Source organism: Eptatretus burgeri, chromosome 2 (assembly GCF_056783735.1).
Source record: "Eptatretus burgeri isolate ZD-2024b chromosome 2, Ebu_testis_v1, whole genome shotgun sequence".
In the NCBI taxonomy this organism is placed as follows: domain Eukaryota; kingdom Metazoa; phylum Chordata; class Myxini; order Myxiniformes; family Myxinidae; genus Eptatretus; species Eptatretus burgeri.
Genome location: NC_140962.1, coordinates 39,117,934 through 39,143,800, shown reverse-complemented (window position 1 = coordinate 39,143,800; position 25,867 = coordinate 39,117,934). Strand labels below are relative to the sequence as shown.

At 44.3% G+C, this 25,867-nt stretch overlaps 1 protein-coding gene and 1 long non-coding RNA gene across 4 annotated transcripts; one reads left to right on the top strand and one right to left on the bottom strand.

The window, feature by feature from the left end:
- Window positions 1-269: 269 nt before the first annotated feature.
- PIGX (phosphatidylinositol glycan anchor biosynthesis class X) lies at window positions 270-21,580 on the top strand. 3 transcript variants are annotated; one of them, XM_085853403.1, is made up of 6 exons: window positions 4,872-4,892; window positions 5,452-5,494; window positions 5,587-5,696; window positions 12,860-13,100; window positions 14,240-14,340; window positions 21,098-21,580. In XM_085853403.1, the coding sequence occupies exons 1-6, from the start codon at window positions 4,887-4,889 to the stop codon at window positions 21,227-21,229; spliced, it is 633 nt and encodes a 210-aa protein (XP_085709529.1). In that variant the 5' UTR covers window positions 4,872-4,886; the 3' UTR covers window positions 21,230-21,580. The 3 variants fall into 3 exon arrangements, with proteins under 3 accessions (XP_085709519.1, XP_085709511.1, XP_085709529.1); XM_085853393.1 differs by lacking the exons at window positions 4,872-4,892; window positions 5,452-5,494; window positions 5,587-5,696 and adding exons at window positions 270-446; window positions 4,222-4,360; XM_085853385.1 differs by having other exon boundaries at window positions 4,793-5,494.
- On the bottom strand, window positions 10,693-22,094 carry LOC147031854 (uncharacterized). Its single transcript, XR_015050950.1, has 2 exons — window positions 21,954-22,094; window positions 10,693-14,346 (listed from the first exon to the last, which is right to left on the bottom strand). It is a non-coding gene; the product is annotated as an uncharacterized LOC147031854 (long non-coding RNA).
- Window positions 22,095-25,867: the final 3,773 nt, after the last annotated feature.

The following is a 25,867-nucleotide window of genomic DNA, read 5'->3' as shown; positions in this document are numbered from 1 at the left end:
ATAATTAAATAACGTGCTTGCTTGACGTTGAAGACCTGCGCGTGGTTTACGGTGGGCGTGGCCATCTCACGGGATTATCGCAATGTGTTTGCACCAAACATTCAAGCTTGGCCGTGATTCCTCCTTATATCGTTGTCTATTATTCATAAAATAGGAATATGCAAAAAAGTCGATATCAAAGATTTCGGTGCGTGGTTCTTACGTGTATATATATATATATATATATATATATATAATAATGGATACGAGGAGCTTTATTCAACTCAAATTTTAAACAAATCGACATGAGGACACAATGACGTAGGGATACGTACGGTCGTCATGGCCTGGTGCTCGTTATGCTCGTTATGCTCGTGTGTGTATTTCCTCAGTGTTTGGTCCTTGAGCGCCGCGGATACTCCGAACATAACCCTCATCAGGACGAGCCTCGGAAGTGGTTTTCACAGGTAACTTGTGGTCACCTTAACGACAGCTATCACTGTTTCTAAACAACAACAACAACAACAACAACAACAACAAACGTGTCAGGACTCGGGAAGCCGATACATTTTCAGGCCGATTTCAAGAAATCTTTGTTTATTCGCGTCTTGTCCGCTTAAACGTGGATATGTCACCGCCCTCGGTGAATGATCATAAAATCGGACAAGTCTGAAGACGACGATGGTCCACGAGCGGTGTTTGACGATGTAGATCGTTTCAGAAGTCAAGGATGAGACGATGTGATGATTTTTCACCAAGTTATCATTAATTATAGCGACCTTCAATCAACGGCTGCAAAATGTCGAAAACCCGGTTCGATTCCCACAACTTTGAAAATTTGACCTTTGTGGCCTTTTTAAAGGTCAAAGGTCAAGGATTATGACCTTCGGTGCAAAAGTTCCTCCGGAACATTCCAGGAACAATATAACGTCATAGAGGCTATATGGCATTTCGCACTAGTCGCACTAGTTTTTAGGAACCATATCGTGTAGTACCTCAAATTGAACACCTCGATGAGTGCTTTCTAGATATGTCAAGCGTGAGACATTATGACGTCATTTGGTGACGTTATGAGGCAAACGCATATTTTTCATGGTTACTCTGTAGAACGATTCTCATCGGAATCTCTCGTCGGTAGATATTCCTCAAGGAGTCGCTCCTGGTGGATAGCAGCTCTGTTCACCTCAGTGTGACCTTAAAGAAGTCACACGTGGTCATCTTTTGGCAAGATACGGGTCACCCTGAGGGTGACATTGGTTTATTTATTTATTTGTTTGTTTTTTGTGGGGGGGGGAGGGGGAGCAGTGGATTTGCTTACTAACTTCGTATTCTTCACTTCATCAATGATTTTCTTTGCTTCGTGTTAAATTCTCCTTTGAAATACAAATAATTTATTCACAAGTAATTTTGGTTTAAAAAAATTTTTTCAACGGTTACACATGCTTTGTTGTTTTTGTGTGCTTGTGATTTGTTCTGCATGTTATGTGCATGTGTTTGCAAGTTTTACAACAAGCTTCTCAATGGGCCTTGAATTTAAAATAACTAGAAGCACCCGCTCTCTACGGGAGCCGTCAAGGGGGTCATGTTATCATATTTATGCCTATTTTACTCCAAGGGGTCCCAGGATTACACACCCAAAAAATGGTTGCGATCGGTTCAGCCGTTTTTGTCCGTCTGTCTGTTCCCAGGTACCGCAGACGGTGAATTGTAGTAAGAAGATACGGGACTTTGAAAGTGACACAATCCACCCAGAATGCTCAGCGCCCATGTGCAGAAACCCCGACTAATAGCGATCTTCGGAGCATGTGAACTGCTATCGTGCATGTGCGATAAGGATTATGACCTAAAATGGTGAACACAGCTTCTAAAAGAAGCTGAAAATACTTGGAAAATTACCTGTAAAAATGCTAGGGTGCGTCTGCATAAACAAAACAGTTGGAGGGAGACACCGTACCTCGTTTGGGTGATTCTTACCAGCAGTGGCGATGTCATATCTGGGGCTAGTAAATGCATCAGGGAAGTTTAAAATAATTATATCTACTATTAATCATGTTGGAGGGGAGGGTGGGGCGGGAGCAGTGAGAAGTGTTATAAATATGTTGTTTGTTCGGTTCAAGGTGTGTGTGTGTGTGTGTGTGTGTGTGTGTGTGTGTGTGTGTGTGTGTGTGTGTGTGTGTGTGTGTGTGTGTGTGTGTGTGTGTGTGTGTGTGTGTGTGTGTGTGTTACATTCCACAAGGATAATGACCCCAAACATGCAGCCATAGCAACACTGGAATGGCTTCAGAACAATGAAGTGTGTATACTGCTAGCTTGTACCACCTCAACTCAACACCTCTCATCCACGGATTGTTTTCATATTTCCTAAATCTCTGCGAGTCCGATTTGCATTATGGTTAACCACCCTGAAATTGCCACTCTTTTCTTTTAAATGCTGAAATTTATGTTTAAAAGACTGCTTGAATTGCACACTGCGCGTGAGTAACGGCAGGTTTAAAGTGCCCAGCAAGCAGAACTGAGTCACTAAAAACAAACACGCAGTGCATGTGCAAAAGGCCTCATTAAGCATTCATACTCTTGTGGTGCCGGATACCGAGATACCAGTTTGTCACTCATGGGGATTAATCCTCGGTAGAGCCGGACCTGGGGCCACCGCTCACAATTAACGTTGTGGTATGGTGGGTTGTTTTAGAACCACGAACGCCACCCAGTTAACCACGAGTTCCAGTGTCCACCGTCTAATTATTCCGTTTAACTAGAGGTCACATGGTTTCCTGAGCAGGGAACGCGCCCTCGGCAAAGCACCAATGTTATGTGATTAGATTTTAATTAGGGTGGCCGAGCATTTTAACCGCTGGTGCATGCCGACAATTTTTTGGTCAAATCTGTGGTAATTACCTCCCAGTCTATCTCGGTTCTAACAATGCTAGACCAATGAAGGAAAGGACAAACACGGACAGGTTGGAAATCGACAAATAATTTATTAATAATTAAATTAATAACTAAAAAACTTTTTATTTGCTGAGGTAAATCAAGAATTTCCAAACAAAATCAATCAAAATGCCACGAAAGAGACAAAGAGCAGAAGCTTAACAGGGGTTAACTTACTTATGTCAGTTAAACACAGACAAGGGTACCCCACGGATCATTCAGAGGGAGGGGAGGGGGAGAAAATCATCTCGCTCACCAGAAAGTCGTCCATGAAGCAACAAACGTTCTGAAATGTGTGCGTACGTGTCACGTCCCTCACCAGCACCCAGCTTTGTCGTACAGCCTCTCGCGGGGCAGCCTTGAACGCCAGTCCACACGCTCGCTTGCCGAAGCTCTGGGCAGGATGAACCGTCTCGCTGTTGGCGCTGGCCAGACACCCACACGCACGCTTCCTTCTCTTTTGCGCGCCTACACCCGCTTCTTGCTCGCTTCTCTCTCGTACCTCTTTCGTTAATGCTTTTTTTATTATCTCAGAACGTATATCTTTCTCTTCAGAACGTATCGCTTTCGCTTTTTCCCCACTCTCAAAAACGTATCTCCTCACAGAACGTCTCTTTCACTTCAAAACCTCCCTCTTTCGCCTTTTCCTCTCCTCACGGAACGTCTTTTTATATCTTCGGGGCGTCTCTACGGGGTGTCGTCCGCCCCAAGCTCACCCCACCCCACTGGGGCATGGTTACCATGACAACCCGTGCGCTATCAAAAAAGGCAGGCGTCGGAGCTCGCGAAAATGCTGCTGAGGAAAAATGAGGGTGGGCTTCAGAGCTCATGAAAGAAATGTTGCTGAGGAAAAATGATGGCGGCCTTCAGAGCTCGTGAAAGAAATGTGTGTGAACGTGTCTGTCGTAAAGAAGAAAAAAAAAAGCTTCCCATAAGAGAGGGGATCTATCCTTTACCCTTCTCAAGGCATCACATTTAAAATCCCATGAGACATGGGGATGGGGCTAATCTGAAGATGGATTTAAGGAAATAACTGTCTGAGGACCTGGATGTGTGGATGCATTCATCAGACCGGATTCTAAAATCCATAACAATACATCATTTTGAAAGTCATGTACTCTTGAATTTAAGATCTCTTTCGTATATATATATATATATATATATATATATATATATATATATATATATATATATATATATATATATATATATATATATATATATATATATATATATATATATATATATATATATATATATATATTCCTTTGCTTGTTAATTTTTAATTTTGTTCCATCACTTGTTTCATTCTAGAGATCTCGTAACGACCTTGAGGTTTGCTGTCCCCCTGAAGCCACCTGCCTGCTTTGTGCTTCTTCGAGAGAGGTTGCCACAAGGTGCCTTTCCAGACCCTCATAAACTGTATGCACAGCCCCAGCACATCCACTCTGAGGTGGGGATTGTGAGAACACAGTCAATACTGACACATACTCTGCCTTCATAAACGATTCACACCCTTCGACTTTTGTCACAATTTGTTGTGATACAGCCTGAATTGAAAATGGATTAAATTTAAATTGTTGTTTTTTTTTGTCACCGATCTGCACAAAATACCCCATAATGACAAAGTAAAAATGTGTTTTTAGAATTTTGTTTCAAATTAATTAAAGATGAAAATCTAAATATCTTGCATCAATAATTATTCAACCCCCACGTCATTTGTTGAAGTGTATTTGGCAGCGATTACAGCTTCGAGTCTTCTTGAGTATGTCTGTATCAGCTTTGCACATGTGGATTTGGGGATTTTCTCCCATTCTTCCTTGCAGATTTGCTCAAGCTCTGTCAAGTTTGATGGGGAGCGTCAGTGAACAGCAATCTTCAAGTCTTTCCACAGATTCTCAATGGGATTCAAGTCTGGGCTTTGGCTGGACAACTCAAGGACTTTCACATTCTTGTTCTGAAGCCATTCCAATGTTGCTATGGCTGTATGTTTGGGGTCATTATCCTTGTGGAATGTAAATCTTCACCACATTCGAAGGTCCTTTTGCACTGAAGCAGGTTCTCCTCAAGGATTTGCCTTTATTTGGCTCCATTCCTTGTTCCCTTTTATCCTGATAAGTCTCCCAGTCCCTACTGCTGAAAAGAATCCCCATAGCATGATGCGGCCACTACCATGCTTCACGCTAGGGATAGTGTTAGATGGTTGATGAGCTGTGCTCGGCTTCCGCCAGATGTAGCACTTTGCATTTAGGCCAAAGAGTTCTCAATTTTTGTCTTATCAGACCACAGAATATTTTTGCCTCATGCTCTGAGACTTTCACGTGCCTTTTTGCAAGCTCCAGGCATGCTGTCATTTGCCTTTTTTCTCAGGAGTGGCTTCCCTCTGGCCAATCCCATGAAGCCTAGATTTGTGAAGTGCTGCAGAGAATGTTATCCTTCCAGCAGGTTCTCCCATCTCAGCCAATGAATTCTGTAGTTCTGTTCGAGTGGTTATTGGGTTATTGGGTTATTGGTCACCTCCCTGACCAAGCTCCTTCTTTCCAGGTTGCTCAGTTTGGTCGGACGGCCAGCTTGAGGAAGAGTCTGGGTAATTCCGTATTCTTTCAATTTCCTAATGATGGAGCTCACTGTGCTCTTGGGAACTTTCAACACTTTAAATGATTTTGTACCCTTCCCCAGATCTATGCCTCCTTAGAATTATATCTCAGAGTTCTACAGAGTTCCTTGGACTTCATGGTGGAGTTTCTACTCTGACATGTCCTGTCAACTGTGGGACCTTGTATAGAAAGGTATGTTTCTTTCTAAATCATGTCCAATCAATTGACTTGGCCACAAGTGGACTCCAACCAAGTTGTGGAAACATCTCAAGGATGATCAAAGGAAATTGGATCATCATAGCAAAGGGGTTGAATACTTATTGACGCAAGACATTTCAGCTTTTCATTTCTAATTAATTTGTAAAAATTATGAAAACATGTTTTCACTTTGTCATTTTGGGATATTTTGGTAAATCGGTGATAATATAAATTTAATCCATTTTAAATTCAGGATGTAACAACAAAATGTGACAAACACCAAGGGGTGTGAATGCTTTGTGAATGCACTCTATCTATTCCATTATCTATTTACCCCACACATGCAAAGTGAAAAGTGAGGTTAAGCAATTGGTTCAGTTCTGCCTGTCTGTGTGTCTGCAAATGTCAGTTTTTGAATCAAGGAACAACTTAATTTATATTGAATGTAGTTGTAGTTGAAAACTTGTAGTTGAACAAACTTGTAGTTGAAAACTTGTAGTTGAAAAACGGAAAACAAACTCGCAGTTGAACAGAACTTTGGTTCTGAATTCGTCCCGATCGCATATGCACAGAGAGGAGTGAGTTGTTTTTTTAGTGTATCTGCCTGTTTAGTAGGAAAACAAAATTGAAAACCATTCCAAACAGGGAAGTTAGTTTTTAAGAACGTCATAGAGGACACAAACAACGGGCATGAATAACTAATGTAACGTGTTAATTGTTAAATAAGGTAGTGTAAAAGACTGCAGCAGCAGCAGCGGCAACTTCCGAAAAAAGTCTTTTCCTACTACCTTTAAAATCTCAATTGAATTATTTACTTGAACACAAATAGTCTTCTTTGCACTTTCAAAATCCTTCTGCTTCGCAGAATTTTGTTAAATATATGTTAAATTACATGTTAAATAAGTAAACAACATGTTAAATAAGGTGGTGTATAACGCACTGCATAAACAGAGGTAATCTTGTGAAATTATTTTGTGTTCTGCAGTGTTATTCTGAACCCAGTGTGGGTAATATGTTCTATGAACTGTCTTAGTTATCTATTCAATTATCTGTTTATCCAATGATCCGTTTGTCTATTCAAATTCAGTGGAGAATGGCGAAGGAGTCATCCCGAAGGCAGACAGTAGAATTCTTTCCCACGAAGAGATGGGGACAAAAAATGATATATACCACGATGTTTCAAAAAGTTGTGTACGGATTATGACAAAACTTGGTGGACGAGTTGGGCAGGTGACAAGAACAAGCCGATTCGATTTTGGTGTGTGACGAGGACGAAAGGCCGGATCTGCATCCGGACCAATCAGTGGGATACAAAACGTAAACTGTTCAGCCTGGTGGAGGTATGCGCTCCACCAAGTGTGGTTTTAGTTATGCTTCTGTTTAATTGCTTGAATCACATCTGGAAATACCGTATTTTCATGCAAATAACCCGTGGGTTATACGTAAAAGAAAAAAAAAGTTGCAAAAATTCCAACTGCGGGCTATACTCACACATAAAAAGTTGTGTATGGATTCACACGAAACTTGGTGGACATGTTGGGTGTGTGACAAGGACTAATTTATTTGATTTTTCTGAAGATCCGGATTCCGATCCGAGAATTTTTCCAAGTGATTCTTCACCATTGAGAGATGGGGCCAAAAATGATATACAGCACAATATCTCAAAAGGTTATAGATGAATTCACACGAAACTTGGTGGACAGGTTGGGAATGCTACCAGGAAGAATTGATTCAATTTTGGTGAAGATCCAAATCCAGATCTTCATATGAGAATTATTTAATTTTTAACTGCTTCGTCACCGTTGAGAGATGGGACCGAAAAACGATATTGCATGTTATCTCAAAAAGTTGTGAATGGATTTGGATGAAATTTTGTGGACAGGTTGGGTGTGTGAAAAGGACCAATTCAATTTTGGTGAAGGTCTGGATCCGGATTTGAGAATTTTTCAAGTCATTCTTCACCATTGAGAAATAGGGCCAAAAACGATATATAGCACAATATCTCAAAAAGTTGTGGATGGATTCAGCAGAAACTTTGTGGACATGTTGGGTGTGTGAAAAGCACTAATTGATTCAATATTTGTGAAGATCCGGATCTGGATTCGAAAAATTTTCAAGTCATTCTTCACCATTGAGAGATGTGGCCAAAAATGATCGACACCAGGACCCTGACATTCGTTGGGGATAAATTCCGGGAAAACCCCACGAATGTGGGGAAAACCCCATGAATGTTTCAATGGGAGGATAGGTTCCGGGGATTTCCCAACCTGTGAAAAATCCTCGAGTGTCGGGTTAAAATCCACGAGTGTGGGGAAAGAATCCACAAGTGTTTTGTCATTGTTACAATGGAGACAAGTGAGATAACATTATCATTTCGCAGTGGATCCTGGTTCATGAAAAAGGCCACAAATGGCAACACCACCAAAGTCGGGGAATTGGTACAATGGGGACAAGGGGGATAATGTTATCGGTTCGTGGCGGTTCCTGGTTCGTGCCTGTTTTTAAAGTTTTAAATGTTTTTGTCCACAAATGCACGATTACAGTTTCTTTTAAGATGCTTACAAAAAAATCCCCAAAAAACGATAACACCAGGTACCGTTTCGAATTTATTGAAGAATGCATTTTAATGTCTCTTAACCATACAGTACCATACCATGAAACCAAAAAAAACAACATCATGTACTATTTCAATTTTTTATTAAACAAACACAGCATATGTAACTTTGCGAAATGACGACGATGATGACATCGAAGCTGAGGTGCTCCGGGTAAAATGTCTTGAAAGTTGACATTACCCCTTGGTCGAGCGGCTGGGTGAGGGAGGTGGTGTTGGGCGGCAGGAACATGACCTCAACGTTCGGGTGAGCACCATTCAGGTCCTTGGGGTGGCCAGGAGCGTTGTCAAGCAGCAAGAGTACCTTGAACGAAAGGTTCTTTCCTGCCAGGTACCTCTCGACCTGAGGAACGAAACAGTAATGGAACCAGTCCATGAAAAGTTCAGGCGTCACCCATGCCTTCCCTTTCACCCTTCGCTACACGGACAGTACCTGCTTGTTTCTGGTCTTCAGCGCACATGGGTTCAGGGAACAGTAGAGCATTTTGGGCTTTACCATGAAGTCCCCTGAGGTGTTTGCGCAGAGGAGAAGGGATACCCGGTCCTTTTGCGGCCTTGAAGCCGGCTGCTTTGTTCTCGTGCTGAGAGTTGAACGTTCTGGTCAGTATCTTTTTCCAAAACAAGCTGGCCTCATCAGCGTTAAAGACCTGGTCCAGCAGGTGCCCCTTCTCCTCGATGAGGCTTGCGAATTCTGCAGGGAATGCCTTGGCCGCTTCGTGGTCTGTGGAGGCACGCTCCCCTACGATCTTGACACTGCGCAAATTATATCGTGCCTTGAAGTGGTGGAACCACCCCCTGCTCGCTGTAAACGGGCTGGAGGTGCCACTTGTACCTGCCGCGCTCATGATTGCACCACCCGTGCTAGAGAGATGGTCGTGAAGGAGCTTCACCTTCTTTATCAGTGGTCTGTTTGGAGGCATACCTTCTGAGTGTTATCCTCAATCCTTGGGAGCCATTTTCGAAGAATGAACGGAGTGAGAAGCAATACACAGGTCAGAGCAACGGGACAGAATGATGGCGATCCAGGACACTGTGAGTCGTCTGCGCATTGTTTGTGGGGGATTTTTTGTGGGTGATGTTGTATTTGGCAGCTGATAATAGATGTGGTGAGTGATGCCATTGTGTAATTAGTCCGTATGTTGCTAGCTGCTAATTACACTAAAAGATATGCTGAACATTTCCATTCTTTAATTCACAGGACATGATGTCTTTCCTATCTTCAGGTAGATTATGCTGAGCGTTTTTAAAATGTAACAGCTCAGATGGTGCTGTTTGTAGCAAGATTGTGATTTACACGAAGATGCGCTGAATGTTTCCATTGTGTAATGTCTGTATGTGGCGACCTGGTAATTACTGGATACATCAATAGATGCTGTTGGTGTTTTCATTCTGAAAGTAACTCATGGGAGTTAAACAGGAATGTCGTGTTGCACAGGTGAGACATCCCGCAAAACTATGTTTATCCCATGAAGCTACAGTACAGTACATACAGTACCGTATGTTTAAAGTGCACATGGTGAGATGTCCCACGAAACTGTTTATCCTGCTAAGCTCCAATACACGTCCAGGAAGCGGGTCATGTTCCCGGCTCTTGGAAGATATGTTTTTTTGCGTCGGTACAGTATTGTACTGTACGTACATCCAGCTGCTTTGTGTGTGGCTCGCGGAAGATATGTTTTAGAACTATGTTATGCTTGCGGCTCATGGAAAAATAAATTGCTGCAAATATGCGGGGCGATTTCCCGCAAATGTAGGAGCATGTCGCAAATTATCAACCACGAAGACAAGGAACCGCTAATGTCGGGGTGCGGGTGTATAGCATATCTCATAAAGTTTGGACAGATTCAGACGAAACTTGGTGGACACATTGGGTGTGTGACAAAGAAGAATTGAAGAAATTTTGGTGAAGATCCGGATCTGATAATTTTTAAACTGATTTTTCACCATTGAGTGATAGGGCTAAACCGATATATTGTTGGAGTGCCGGGTTCGGGGGCGAGGAACGACCGCTAGATGGAGCAGTTGGGCCGTCTCCACCCGAACACCCGGAATTGAAGGTCGTTACTCTGGATAACTCCGAAGTCGACGGGTCACTTAATGTATCGTGGACGCCAATATTTCGACCGCGCAGTTAGGGTCTTTTTGCCTGATTCCAATTTACCTAATTAGCCGCACGGTCTCACTACCGGGGAAGCCACACCCTCGGCCAGCTTTGTCCGAACCGAGTCACTGTTACCGACTCGGATCCAGCGTAACCGAGTGGGAATTACCAAAGCCGCGCCGGCCCAAATAACAATTTACGGCACAATCTGCCTCCCTAATTCTCAAACCCGAACCATACTGGGTCAATGAAAGAAAACGCAGACAACGAACTGGAACATTTAACAGTTATTTATTTACAATAGGCAATAGGGAGGGAAACACAGAGCAGACTTGATCACGAATATAAATGCAGGCAAATGTACAATGGCAATCACTGAACAGTTTTACTTACAAGACTGGCCACAGACGGACACACACACCCAAAAAGAAATAGAGCCAACTGGCCCTTAGGTCGAAGTCACATTTGCCACGGCGGCCGTGGGGTCTCCAAAATCTACGGCCACTAGCAATTATACGGCGGCCGCAGTATTTCCACGGTCACACAATGTAGCAGTCACATATGTTTTTATTTTTCGGGTAGACGCACGGCGTATTTATAAATTGTGGAGACCGAAAACGTGGGGGTGCCGTACGGTCTTTGATTTGATGTCGCACGGTGACCTTAAGGGGGCCCTGCGGCGGCCATATAATTTTCAAGGTGCCCGCAAGGCGACCGCAGGGCGAACGTGCGGCCAGACGGACGGTAACGAATGGGTTAATTCTTTTATTTTTTATTTTTTTACCAGTTTTTTTTTTTTCGGCTTGTCGAATTGCGACGGCAAACGTTGAAATGAAAAAAGTTATGATTCCGCGTTATAATTCCACGGCGACCCCTACGGCCTGTAAAAGAAAGCCAAACGGCGTAGGGCCACCCTGAGGCCACCGCAGAAACTCTGCGGCCGCCACACGTTTCTGTCAATTCAGAGGGCGTACGGCCGCCGTATCCTCGCCGTAGAGCAAATGTGACTTAGACCTTATTCGGACCCTCCAGCAGCGGAGGGCTGGGGGTTAGAGTTTGGTCGGGTACCTGGCCGCCTCGTGCGGTTTTACGAACTCGCACTTGTTGAGCTCGGAGTCTGTGGAAGGGAACGGGGATCCCCAGCTCAAGCGCTCCAACACAGCCCACCACGGTGGGATTTGAACCCACGAACCAGAATCTAACGAGCGCAGCCAGGATCCTACGAACGACCCGGCCAGCCACGAACGATGACCGACGACCAAGAGAGCCCAGCAGACCATAAGCAAGGAACGACCTCCAAGCAACCAAGGAACCCCCCGGATACAGGTCGCGATCCTTCTTATCCCTCCCCCGTGCGGGGTGGAGGGATCCACTTTCGGGTAACTCGCCTCCGGATTGGATGGGGCGTTTTTGGGTGTCGTGGTGGCCAGCCGGGATTGGAGGAGGGGTGTTTCGGTGCTCCTCCCCTGAGAGAGGATCTTTTGTCTTCCCCAGTGTCGAGAGGGGAGACATTCTTCTTTGATGGGGTGGAGTCAGAGCTCTGAGGCGAGGGGGCTCTGCCCACGTCCGTAGTCAGAAACATGTGCGTTATGGCGCCGTGATGTGAAGTGAAAGTTGGGTGGGTGAAGCGCTTGTTCGCCCGCAGAGTAGGAGGAGGAGTGGTGTGAGGGTTTTGTTGGCGTTGGTAGATTTAAAGGTGTAAAAAACCTGACGATAAAAGAAACCCGCAGCGCACACATGAAATTAACCCATTAGACATAGGGGAGGGATTCTAACTATCCACATATACTTAACGAGATAACTGAACTATGGGACTGCTGTATGTGTGAATGCGAATGGTTTCCAGATTCGTAACAATATATATCACGATATCTCAAAAAGTTATGGATGGATTCGGATGAAACTTGGTGAACAGGTTTGGCGTGTGACAAGGAAGAATTGATTCGATGTTGGAAAAGATCCGAATCCGGATCTGTATACGAGAATGATTTAAATTTTCAAGTGATTCTTCACCATTGAGATATGGGGAGAAAAACGATATATAGAATGATATTTCAAAAATGTATTGGGCCTGATATGTTCTTATGGATCAGGCATTGCAGGGCGAAGGTATGCGCTCTACTGAGTGCCCTTCCAGTTCATTTTGTTTTGGAATTATCCCCCTGAAAATTATGTTCAGTCCAATACCAAATGTATTTTTGAAGAAATTTTTTAAAAAAATAGCAATTCATTCACCAAATAGGGGTTAGGGGAGTGGGGTATGCACAAGAAAGGAAGCACAAGTGTAAAAATAAGGAGATTGTAAAAATTGATCCGAATGTGAAATAAATATTTTGCTCGATTAATGATTACTTAGTGGGATTAACTGGATATATTTGTAGATACTCGATCACAGGTGTCTAAGATAGATTCATACAACCATCTTCACCCTTCCTCTTCCAGATTTTTGTTCTTTCCAAAGTGGATGTTGAGGCTCGCACTGCAGCGGCATCTCCCATTGTGTTGCTTGCTTTTGCTAGCTTGTCAAACAACAAAGAGGGCACTGAGCAAACGGAGAAGGGTGATCATGTCAGTCTGTGGGTGCCACTCACTTTACGTTACCATGACCCAGCTCCACCTGGTCTGCATCAGTATGCTGAGTTCGTGCTCCCCAACCCGGAACTCCTGCTTCGCTGTGGCACTGGTTGGTAATGAATGAAGTGAGTGGGTGACAGAGTGAATACATTTGAATGAGGAACTAGTCTTGCTCGTGAACTGTCTCGTGTCGATGTGTGTCTGCGAACAGGTAGAGCAACGGGCAGAATCAACAGAACATTGATTGAGGTATGCTAATCGACGTGGGAAGCAAGGGGAAGCTGATATTTCGGGTGTTAACCCATCGTCTCTTTTTCTCCAACGAAGTTAGGGTTAACACCCGAAATATCAGCTTTATCCTTGCTTCCCATGGCTGTTAGCATACCTTGATTAATATTATGTTGATTCCATCCAAAGACTAAATTTGAGTTATTTTAACCCTTTGAACCATGAGCTCCTTGGACTTTCGGCTCCTCCACCATGGTCTCGCTGGAAAAAAAATCCGGCCACTTAGGTATATGGAGGTTTGAATAGTGGCCAGTAAACCGGCCGCTCGGATATACGGAGGTTTGAGTGGCGACCAGTAAACCAGCCACTCAGGTATTTGGAGGCTTGAATAGTGGCTGGAAAAACGGTCGCTAGGTTTCAAAGGGTTAAGAATCCTAAATGGATAGTGATAATTTGCAGTGTGTTTCTTTTTCTTTTTTCTTTCTTTCATTTATTTATTTTCACTCACTACTTTGCAGATTTTGATCTCCTTGTGCTTACATTATGTGAAATGATTATGTCAAAATAAACAGAGGTCCTTGGTTAAATCCCTGCTACAACAATCTTTTATGACTTGTTAAAGCACCTCCTCATTGTAGTTGGAAATGCATGAACCTTGTCCAAAGTATAAAAAAAAACATTTTCAGGTTTTTGACAGAGTGGAGAACAACACGATTTATGTAATGTCCATGCGGATAGCTGTATTTTCACGCAATTTGTTTGTTTATTCATTGTTTCTCTTTTCCGAAACAGGCATAAATAAGTTTTTGGTCTTGCATTTCAGTTCAACAACTGACCCAACCTATTTAAAAGAATACAACTCTCCTTTGTAAGTCATTGTTTTACCATGAACCCAACCCAACCCAAAACAGGTGTGCTCATTCTGTTGCAATGATTTTGACTACAACACTGAGCATAAACTTTTCAACAGCAAGATGATTCCCCCACCCCTTACCGCCCCTTTTACACATTGGATTGTAGATGCCAAGCAGCAGACATGTGTCAGGACGGCCCAGGTTGAGGCACCCTGTTCAATGGCTAACGAGAGCCTCTGCCTTTGGTGCCGACAAGCATATCACTCGGTGAGTCTGCGTAGCCACACATGCATGAAAATGTAACATCCTGCTTCCTCTCACTGTCTTTCACTCTCTCATTCTCTCGTACATCACACACACACACACACACACACACACACACACACACACACACACACACACACACACACACACACACACACACACACACACACACACACACACACACACACACACACACACACACACACACACACACACACACACACACACACGTGCCTTTGAGACCAATTTTATATCGCTTCCATGAATACAACACTCCAACATTATTATACACAAATTAGCCTGATATATATATATATATATATATATATATGTATATATATATATATATATATATATATATATATATATATATACACATATATATATATATATATGTATATATATATATATATATATGTATATATATATATATATATATATGTATATATATATATATATATATGTATATATATATATATATATATATATGTATATATATATATATATATATGTATATATATATATATATATATATGTATATATATATGTATGTATATATGTATATATATATATATATGTATGTATATATATATATATATATATATATATATATGTATGTATATATATATATGTATGTATATATATATATATATATATATATATATATATATATATGTATGTATATATATATATATATATATATATGTATATATATGTATGTATATATATATATATATATGTATGTATATATATGTATGTATATATATATATATATGTATATATATATATATATATATATATATATATATACATATATATATATATATATATATATATATTGTCGCGGATTCGCGCCCGCCGGCGTGCGAACGGCCACGTAACTCGAATCGCGGCACGTCGCCCACCGGACGGACAATCCAGTCGTGACCCTCTCGGACTAACGCCGGGAACCAGTCACGGGTGGACCTTTCGGTCTCACCGCGATCGAGCCAATCGCCACCCGTGTGGGATAGGGTTGCTCGCCAAATTCGACCTACCTAAGTACCCACACGGAGGGTAGACCGGGCGATCGCACCTCGCCACAGGTCGACTTCGGACACGGGCCACTTAAGCGACCCGTTCCGTACTATCGGGATAACCGAGCGGTGTTATTCGTCGGCCTCGACGGTTCGATTAATTATCGGGCGTCTTTGCCCACGACCAACCCTTTACGTGAAGCAAGATGGGGATTCAATGAAAGAAATGACGAAGCGAAGCGGGAAAACAGTTCAATAATAAGCACATTTATTTCGCGATGAACGGAAAGCACACATATACAATTCCTCCAAAAGCACATGGAAAAGAAGAAGACAAAAAGCAAATGCGACAATGCAGATCTATCCGACTACCGGGCACTCGGCAACACTTATACAATTTTACTTCACAGACGGCGCCGACAACACATATTCCCAAAGCAAAAGAAAAGAGAACCACCCTCCAGGATGAGGGGGTAGGCGGGCCTGGGGCCGAGACCGTGTCGGGCCTACCCGTCTGATGATGAAACGCGGAGCGGCGGTGGTGCCTCAACTCCGCGGGCCTCGCGGACAGTGTCTGGTAGGGGGTGGGAAGGGGACCCCCTTTGTCGCACTATCTCAGCGCGGGGGGAAACAGGAGGGGGTTGCTGATGCTCGGGGAAAGGAGGATTTCATAAAATCTCGGGTCCCGTGACGAGCGTCTCCACCACGACCTCGGTCGCGCCGCCGGCCTCTCTCTCCTCAGTTCCTCGAATCCGACGCGAGCACCCCCTCAACCGCCTTCGCCGCCGCCGCCTCTCCACAGCTCCGTCCTCTTCACTCCGACTCCGCAAACTCCCAACTGCGAACTGCCACTTCAACTCAACTCTTCCTCCGCGAACTGAACTGCCTCGACTGACGAACGCGGCCCCTTATATCCCCCGTGGCCTCGCTCCTTCATCTTTGACCCTCTGCCTCCGACCTTTCACCTCTCTTGCTGGCTCCCCATTGGCCCGAGGAAAAGTGGGCGTGAATGCTTTTTGATCCATGAATTTGCATATAGCGACCGCCCTCCAACGCCCTGGAGGCGGGGCCAAATCGCCCCTCGCTCACCGATTGGACGGAACAAAAGTGGGCATGAGTCGTTTTTGATCCGTTTTTCTGCGGAAAGTCCGTGATGCTTTTGAACACACTGCTCGGTGCGCGCTCTACACGAGTCCAGCATCGGTGCCCACGAGTGGCGCGAGATGACGGTGATGCGATGGTGGCGAGTTGTGACGGTAAAGGTCGTGGCGGTTGTGGTGAAGCGGCGTTGTGGTTGGTGGTTGTTGTTGTGATGGCTGTTGAGATGTGGTTGGTGGTGGTAATAATGGCGGTTGGTCCAAAATAAAGATAGTAAAAGAAAAACGGCTATCCTGAAGAGTCGCAGCCCTCATGAATGACATTTATTCCCTCTAGACAACGGGTTTGGGCCTAACTACACATATACTTACCGAGATATCTCACCTAAGGGACCTGAATGGTGGTTTGCGAATTTGGTCAACCACAACAATATATATATATATATATATATATATATATATATATATATATATATATATATATATATATATATATATATATATATATATATATGTGCAAGGAACATGCATTTTGAGTTTGGCTCCTTAAAATCGATAACTGAACAACCATATTGTCAAAACTGCATCTTTAACTTTAGGAAAACTGCCACATGCTGGCAGTTGCCGATGTGATATACAAATCAAAGGAATTCCTAATTTTTTTTTTCCTTTTTCTCTTCCATAATTTTTGCCACATCATTATCTTGATATACTCCGCACTTCAAATGGACCTCACTTGCAGTCCCATCAGAAAAAAAACAACATCCGCAGGTCCCGCTTGAACCTTCCCGACTGACGATGAAAATTAAATTTGAAACCTTAGCCGTGTCAACTTCATGTAGCCGAATTGTTTGTTCATGCTAGAAACACCAAATGGGTATCAATGAAATGATCTTTTTAAGAATTGGCAAGTGGAGCTACTCTCATGGTATACTGTATATGGTTTCCTGCATATTCACCCCTATCTCCCTCCCTCCCCCCAGAAGCACAACAAAATTGCATGGCTTTAATGCATGAGCATTTATGGCAAATAGAACTGTGAACTTATTTTACATTCTTCATAGCTTTTTGAATGTGCAGCGAGTAAAGGCCCGGTCACACCTTGACGTTTTAGCCAACGTATGCCGATTTTTGAATTTTTTTTCTAAAACGCTGGCACACGTTGAATACGTTATGGGTAAGTTTTGATAACATTGAGAGCACACTGGCATACGTCGTAGTACGTTGCCATACGTCGTTGTACGTTGGCTTTAAACATTGTACTTTTCGGTTGTCCTCAAATTTTTTCATGCTTGAAATTTCACGACGTATGCCGGCGTATGACTCACACGTTCCGCTACGCTGGCCACAAGTTGTATGCACGGTCTGCGATCGTTGACAGACGTCAACACATGCTACTTGTAAGTTAATCATAAGTTGAGACACGCCGAGGTAGTGTTTAGAGTACCCGAAACTTATTTCCTACCTATGATTAACGTGTTGTTGGCACGTTACGCGATCGTTGCCACACGTCGACAGACGTTACTTTTAAGTTACTTATAGGCTGAAAGACGTCGGTATAATGGATCGTCCTTGCGTCAGCGTCCACGGCCACGGCCAGGACACTTATTTGCAGCATTCTTCAAACTTTTCTTCGGCATGATGAGGATGTTCACACTTCGATGTCTAGCTTGGCTATGATTCCAATTGTCCATCGGCAGCGTCTATTTAAAATAGTCGAGTTTGAGCGTTTTAACACGTTCAGAAGAAACGTTTCAAATTTCCAAACCCCAGCGTCAAAAAAAAACAAAAAAACAAAAACAAAGGCGAGTGACAGCAATTTAAATCGTTCATTGTAAACAATGAAACTAGCTGAGTGGTACCGTTTAAAAGTCGTTGAGTGTAAAAAAAATCCAATTGTTGAGCGCAAGCGTCTACTTTCAATAGTGGAGATGCAGCCATTTAAATCGTTGAGTGGCAGCCTATGAACCTACCCGTGGACACGCGGACGCAAGGACGATCCATCATAACCCACACCCTCCCCCTCACACCCACCTACTACTGCCAACATGAACAAACTACTACTAATACTAATACTAATAGTAATACTGATACTGATACTGTTACTGCTGACATGGACATCGACTCAAAAAGGACTCGAAAACACTGTTGGGTTCCCCTTTTATGAACACCATTTTTATATACCAATTCCCAAAACCGCTGGGAACACGTCTTTATATGGCAGTTGTAACCTAGAAACACATTCATTTATTTTTTTTGTCGACCGGAAGACGTCATTGGAATACGTCTACATACGTCGATGTGTGTTGGGACTACGTAAAGAATTGGTTCAAAGCACGTCAAACATAAGTTAGAAATAAGTTTCGCGTAAAAAAGACATTACCGCGACGTGTTTCGACTTATGAGTAGCTTATAAGTAGCGTTTGTGGACGTGTGTAAGCGTTCACATATTGTGTGTAAAACTTATCCCCATCGCATGCGGAACGTGCGTCATACGCCGAGTACGTCATAAAATTTTGAACATGTTCTAAATTTCTTGACGTACTCTACTTACTACGACTTATGATAGCGTATTTAGCGTTCTACTCGCGCATACCAAACTTACCCATACCGTATTCGACGTGCCCCAACGTTTTAGACACACTTTTTGTTACGTCGGCATACGCTGGCAAGATCGCCAAGGTGTGACCGCGATTTTGACCCTTCCATTTCTACGGCAGTTATGATTCGAATCGTGCGTCAGCCTTTTAATAGGCTACGCCACGACATCGTCGGCGATGCGTGCAACGCGCTATGCCTGAGTTAGACTATCGTTGGGCATCGGTTGTGTCGGCCGACAACAGGTTCAGCATTCGTTGGTATAAGTTATCTATAACACAACGAAACGTTCTGTGTAGTTACCAATGCGTTATACATAAGACCAAGTTGCTATGAATACGTCCGAATCTTTAAAAAAAAACATCAAAAGTTCAACGTAAGCCAGCGTTTTACATAAATTTTAACACGTTGCCATCACTGGCTAAAACGTCAAGGTGTGACCGGGCCTTAAGGATACATTGAACAATGTGATGGTGACACTTTCCAACATCTATTTGGCATATGGACCAAAGGATATGCAGCATGTGGATGTAACTGCAATACAGTAATGTTGCATCTCTGACAAACAATATGTCTGAATGATGCTTAAATGCGGCCAGGATTCAACCCTGCACACAGCCATTAATTGTTACAATTGCCATAATGTGCCTTTGTTCATGCCTTTTCAAGTAAGTGATTGGTACATGTGTCCGTTCTGTCTGTCTTGCTTAACTTGAACCTGTCCAAACCCCAATCCAACATTCTCTGTTCTTGATAGCCCCCTAATCCCATAGCTTCCGTGAAATATTGTCGTGTTTTTCGCCACTGTCGTGACTGTGAATAACGAGTCAAGTGAGGAGCTGCAAAACGCTGAAGCGGTCGCTTCGTGGATAGCTGGCTTAATGCCAATTTAGCAGCGATGGCATGCCTGAGCGGAGGTGAGCGATGTTATTCCATTGTTGGCTAACTCCACGCCGGTTATCAGGATTTTACCCAAATTTACACCCTCAGGGATTCACTGATGTCGCTGAAATGAGTGACACGTGGGAGACGGAATGCCGAGCGGGCACACACAATCTCGAGAAATAAGGATTTATTAACTAAAAGGACACTGGCATGATACCTGTTCACAGGCTGATGCAACGGACAAAGACAGACGATGAATGATGATTATTAATGAATAAATAAAAACTTAAACTTGTGTGGGCCCGGTCATCTCACACATACACACATTAACTAAGCAGGGATTGTTTAAAGAGCTCAAATGGCCTACAGTAATGCTGCATCTCTGACAAACAATGTGTTTGAATGATGCATAAATGTGGCCAACATTCAACCTCAGGGAACAATATGGAGAGCAGGGCAATATCAGCGGAGATGGCAAGTATCACAGTGAAGAGTCCCTGACAAAAGACGAGCGCCCTGCTCCACGGATGTCCCTGGTAAAAGAGAAAGAAAGTCTTCAGGTGCTTGAATAGTACCTCCTTCCCCCTCCCAACTCTTCTCCCTAACCTGCATGCCCACTCAGATGAGATCTTCCCACCGTAAGAAACAGGCCGTGACTCCAGTCAATTACGGCGCTTCTCCGAGCCAGGCGGTCCGCTCAATAGCACGCCACATTGTTGCAACAGTGGGAAGGTCCTCTCTGAGGCCCCACCACAGGTGACAACAGCGACGGCACCGGCGGTAGGGGAGAGGATGGAGCGTATTTTATATTGCCGTGTGTTGGGGTGACCTCATGAATTGCCTTCTCATAGATCCCTTCACCTAACCTTCCCTGGCCCTCAACAGTTCAGATAGGAAGGACAGATCATGCGACACCCTTATTCTCACTCATCTCTACAGCAACTAACACCGCCTTTCAACGGCGCATAAAAACAGGACGACTTAACCTAAACGTGAAAGCCTTGTTTGAGGAAAAAAATATCTATCCTCTGTGAACACACCTTGTTATCCTTGTTAAGGCCTTGCACTTTACGAACAACCCTGTACCCCACGCATGTAACAACATGTAGTATTGTGGGGCTCCAATGATGTACTGTTTTTGTTTTGTTTTGTTTTGTTTTCTAGGAGCAACATCCACTCCTGTTCTCTGTTCCGGTTGGCTCCGAGAGCCACCTCTACATGGTTGCTACGATGACATTTGCTACAGTGACGGGCTGCACTTTGCTGCTGTTGTGGGGAATTGCTAAACACCTGTAAACACAGCTATTATTGCGATGTGAAGGTGCCCAAGTCTCAACTACATTTTTACTACAGCTTGTGCCACGACATGTAATTCCAATTTCATTTAAAGGCTTCATTACAAAGGGGTCGATTCATGGGAACTTGTGGAGGGTAGGGATAGGATCAAGAGGGGAATGGTGAGGGGTGAAGAGGGATAAGACAGATGAGCAAGAAGGAAAAAGAGAGGGAGGACGGGAAGGTGAGAAGCAACCCAAGCCTGGTGGTGATGTATCGTGTGCACTGTATGCATTTGTTTTGGGCTGGTTTCCCTTTCTGAATCCAGTAACATGGACAAGTTTTAAATAAAAATGAAATTTTTGGATTAAATCTTGTCGAGTCAGAGGCTCACAAATGTGATGTGCTTCACTGCCGTGATATTTGATCCCGCGAACAGCTGAAAGGTGGTAATCGTAAACTGCGTTCAAATGCGAATTACCTTGCGCTCATATTTACCTTTTAATTCCCAAGATTATTCCCAATTAAGCCAAATCAGGGTGGTGGAAAACGTGCACGAGAGGCGAAAGGTGGGGAAACATTTCTTACAATTTAAATGGTTCATTTCAAAAATAATATGTGGATAAGGGTAATCGACAAGACGCAAGAAATAGGAAGGAACAAACCGAGTGGTCAACACAACACGAATATGGAGAGGGGTATATGCAAACTTGTATACGAAGATAAAGGAATAAACAATCCTCACCCACTGTGGCACCACTGCTGACAAAGGGAAAGCAGGTGAAGACTTTAACTGGCACGAAGCTGGTGGTGGCTGCAGGTCTCTGGCATGCAGGTGAAGTGCGGCTCGGGGAGCAGAAGGACGCCAGGAGTAATACGGTGAAGGTGAGGGATGATGAAGCGGTGTTCACGCCTTCAGCGAGCCATCCTTCCTGTTTCAACGACAAAGCGAGAAACGAAGAGCAATTTTATTCCCACAAAGGTCCAACTCCACGCGCATGCACAGACACGACCCTCATGGCCTCTGGGACCGCCTTCACCTGTGGTGGATCCCATGATTGGCTGCTCGCTGCTTGTGGGAGGTGCCATCTTCCGGGCTGTCCTACATCACAGGGCGACCCCCCCCCCAAAAAGGAAGGTCTATTGTCGATCTCGAGGGCTCTACAGCCGACTTCGTCACCACGGCTTGTGGTTCATGGGGAAAGGGGCAAGCAGTTCATGATGGTGTCCTTTTCCAGTGTGTAGTGCTTCCTTGTTGCCTTTTGTCCCCAAGTCTTTACCTGGTCCTGCCTACTAACAGGAGGTTTTTAAAAAAAATACATACAATCTTATCCCTAACTATCCTGTCCATAAATTACATACGCCGCCTCACAGCATCATGTTTAATAAGCCAACTTGCTCTGACATTTCCCGTTTACACGAGTAAGTCAACGCTACACAAAACACACTGGCCGTCCCAACCTTTCCACATAATATTTTATTTGCCAAATGTCTCTGCATTTGATGCATTGCATTGACTGCATCCTGAGGTAAAAAAGAAAAGAAGCCATTATTGTTGAATGTTCTTATTTATTTATTTAGCCTTCCTTTAATTATTAACTTTGTCTCAGGTGGAATTTTGCATTGTCTGTAGTGGTTGGAAATCGTTTCAATTGTGATTGCATTTTAAATTTGTGTAACAGCAATCACAATGACTGATTTCTGTTCAAAATGGGGTTTTTAATAAACATATTTTGTATACCACTTGTTTTCGTGTTGTGCAACCTTTGTGTGAGTTGATCGGGTCTCACGTGCCTTCAAATCCTCACTCCCCCACACCCCCAGGAAGAACTCTGGCTTCGGCTTCCCCTCCATTCCCACCTCATGTTTATATGTGTACTGTACCATCCACCGAACAGTGATGACTCCATCTACACCTCACTATCCGAAAACATGGACCATCTTCTATCTTCCCATCCAAACTCTCTCTTCCTCTTATGTGGTGACTTCAATTGTCATCACACCAGTTGGCGAGGTGTGGGTACCTCTCTCACCTGTCATGGCACCTCAGCAAAAGCTTTCTGCGACTCATTAGGACTGACTCAATCGGTCAACTTCCCGACCCGGATCTCAACCAATGGTGCTCCATCACTTCTAGATCTGATTTTGACATTTCCCTGACAATATCTGCTGCTCTTCCTTCGCTCCAATCGGTTCTTCTGACCACGTCCTTGTCAAAGTGGACATCTCTCTGGCTGTTATCAGAGAACCACCTCACCGCCGTCGAGTCTGGCATTTCACTCAAGCCGACTGGCAGGGTCTCCGAGCAGCCATCAAACTTACAGACTGGTCTCCTATCACTACTTTCTCAAACATCAACTCATCCTGGGAATTCTTTCAAAGAAACTTGCTCTCCTTCATGCACAGATTTATCCCCTCTCGTGTTCAGTTGTCCTACCCTTCCTCCCGCCCTTGGTTTACTGAAGCTTGTGGCAGGGCAGTTGTCCTGAAACAACTTGCCTTTGCCTCATGGAAAGCAAACCCAACCGAGGGCAATCTCAGTTCCTTCCACAAAGCTCGGAACAGGTGTGTATCTACCCTCATCAGGTCAGGTCAGGTATGGGAGCATGTGCCAGAACAGCACGTCGCTGCGTCCACTTTCCGCCAGTACTCCAGGGGCCTCCGTCTGGCCATCCCCCAGGCAGATGCCAGGCCCATCCCCATCTCCTTGAGATGATGGTCAACCTGTTGCAACCATGAGGCACGTAGTCGACCCACTGGCCTCCTCCACTCATGAGACTCCCTCGCTGAGAGAAGCTGGTGAGCAGGATCAGAGTCAGGAAAACGAGCCACATGTCCATACAGCCGCAACTGACGCTCACGGACTATGCAGGTAACAAATCTCATCCGAGTCTCTCTCAGCAACCGCTCGTTGGACACAAAATCCGAACAGCGATAGCCAAGGATTCTCCGAAGAGACCTGGTACCAAAGGAATTAAGTCTCCGTCTCAGATCCTTGGTCAGAGTCCAAGTCTCGCACCCATAGAGCAAGACTGGAAGTACCAAGGACCTGAAGACTCGGACTTTCGTCCTCCCGCACAGGTACCAGCAGCGCCACACCCCATGATCCAGTGAATCCATGACTCCCCAGGCCCGACCCAGACATCTATTGACCTCTGACTCGCAGCCAGCAGAGACATGAATATCACTGCCAAGGTAAGTGAATCTCTCCACGACCTCAACATCCTCACCACAAACAGACACAGAGCCAGAAAACACACAGAGCTACCCTCATGAGAGCCAGAAAACATCTTTCTAATCTCAAGTCTGAACTCTCAAACCTCTCTCCCTCCTCAAAATCCTGGTGGCGTTTAATCAAACCTGTTTCTGGTGTATGTTCCCCCTCCATCCCCTCCCTTACCTCAAATGGCCGCACTGCTGATAACGCACGTGAAAAAGCTGAATGTCTAAACTCGGTGTTTGCAGCTAAATCTTGTGTCCTAAACCCATCACTTTCTCTACCCACTTTACCCAGTCGCACCCAACTGTCCCTGGACTCTGTATCCTTTTCTCCTGACAAGGTGGAGAGCTTGCTTTCAAACCTCGAGTCAGATTCTGCAACCGGTCCAGACGGCATCAGCCCACGTGCCCTCAAAGCCTGCTCTTCTGCTCTTGCTCACCCTCTCTCTGTTCTATTCACCCTCTCATTTTCCCAAGGTCATCTGCCATCTGCTTGGAAATCAGCAAACATCACTGCCCTGCATAAAAAAAGGTGCAAAAACAGATCCCTGTAACTACAGACCAATCAGCCTTCTGCCAATCATCAGCAAGGTTGTGGAATCCATCATCGCTTCAGACATGAAATGCTTCCTCTTCTCCAATGGCTTGATTTCCAATCATCAATTTGGTTTCAGACCAGGTCACTCTACCCTGGATATGCTGCTTCTGCTCTCCCATCAATGGATGGAGGTCCTCAATGCCAGACAGGAAATCCGAGCCGTATCCCTGGACATATCACGTGCTTTTGACAGTCTGGCACCCAGCACTACTCATCAAACGCTCTTCCCATGGTATTCAAGGCCATCTCCACTCATGGCTCGCAGACTTCCTCTCCTGTCGCAGTCAACGTGTGGCCCTAAATGGAGTTCTTTCATCCCCTCTTCCTGTGCAGGCTGGAGTTCCTCAAGGTAGCGTTCTGGGCCCTGTTCTTTTTCTGGTTTTCATCAATGATCTCTCGGACTCTCTGGAAAATCCTCTATTTCTCTTTGCCGACGACTCCACCCTCTGCCGTACCATCTGTCATCCCTCAGACCGGCAAGCAGCAGCTTCTTCGCTCACTGCAGATCTGGATAAAATCACAAACTGGTCCAACACGTGGAACATGTCTTTCAATCCAGACAAATCTCACACTCTCACTATGTCTCTTCGAAAGGACCATTTAGAAAACCCCCCATCCACTTTCTCAACAATCCTCTGGAAGAAGTCTTTTCTTTCAAGCTTCTGGGTCTCACTATCTGCCATGACATTTCCTGGGAAAGTCACATTTCCAACCTCGCCTCAAAAGCCAGTCGCCGACTGGGAATCCTCCGTCGTGCTAAGTCCTTCCTCGGCCCTCTTGAGCTCCTGACCACTTACAAAGCTTTTGTCCGTAGCCTGATGGAGTACTGCTCTCCCCTCTGG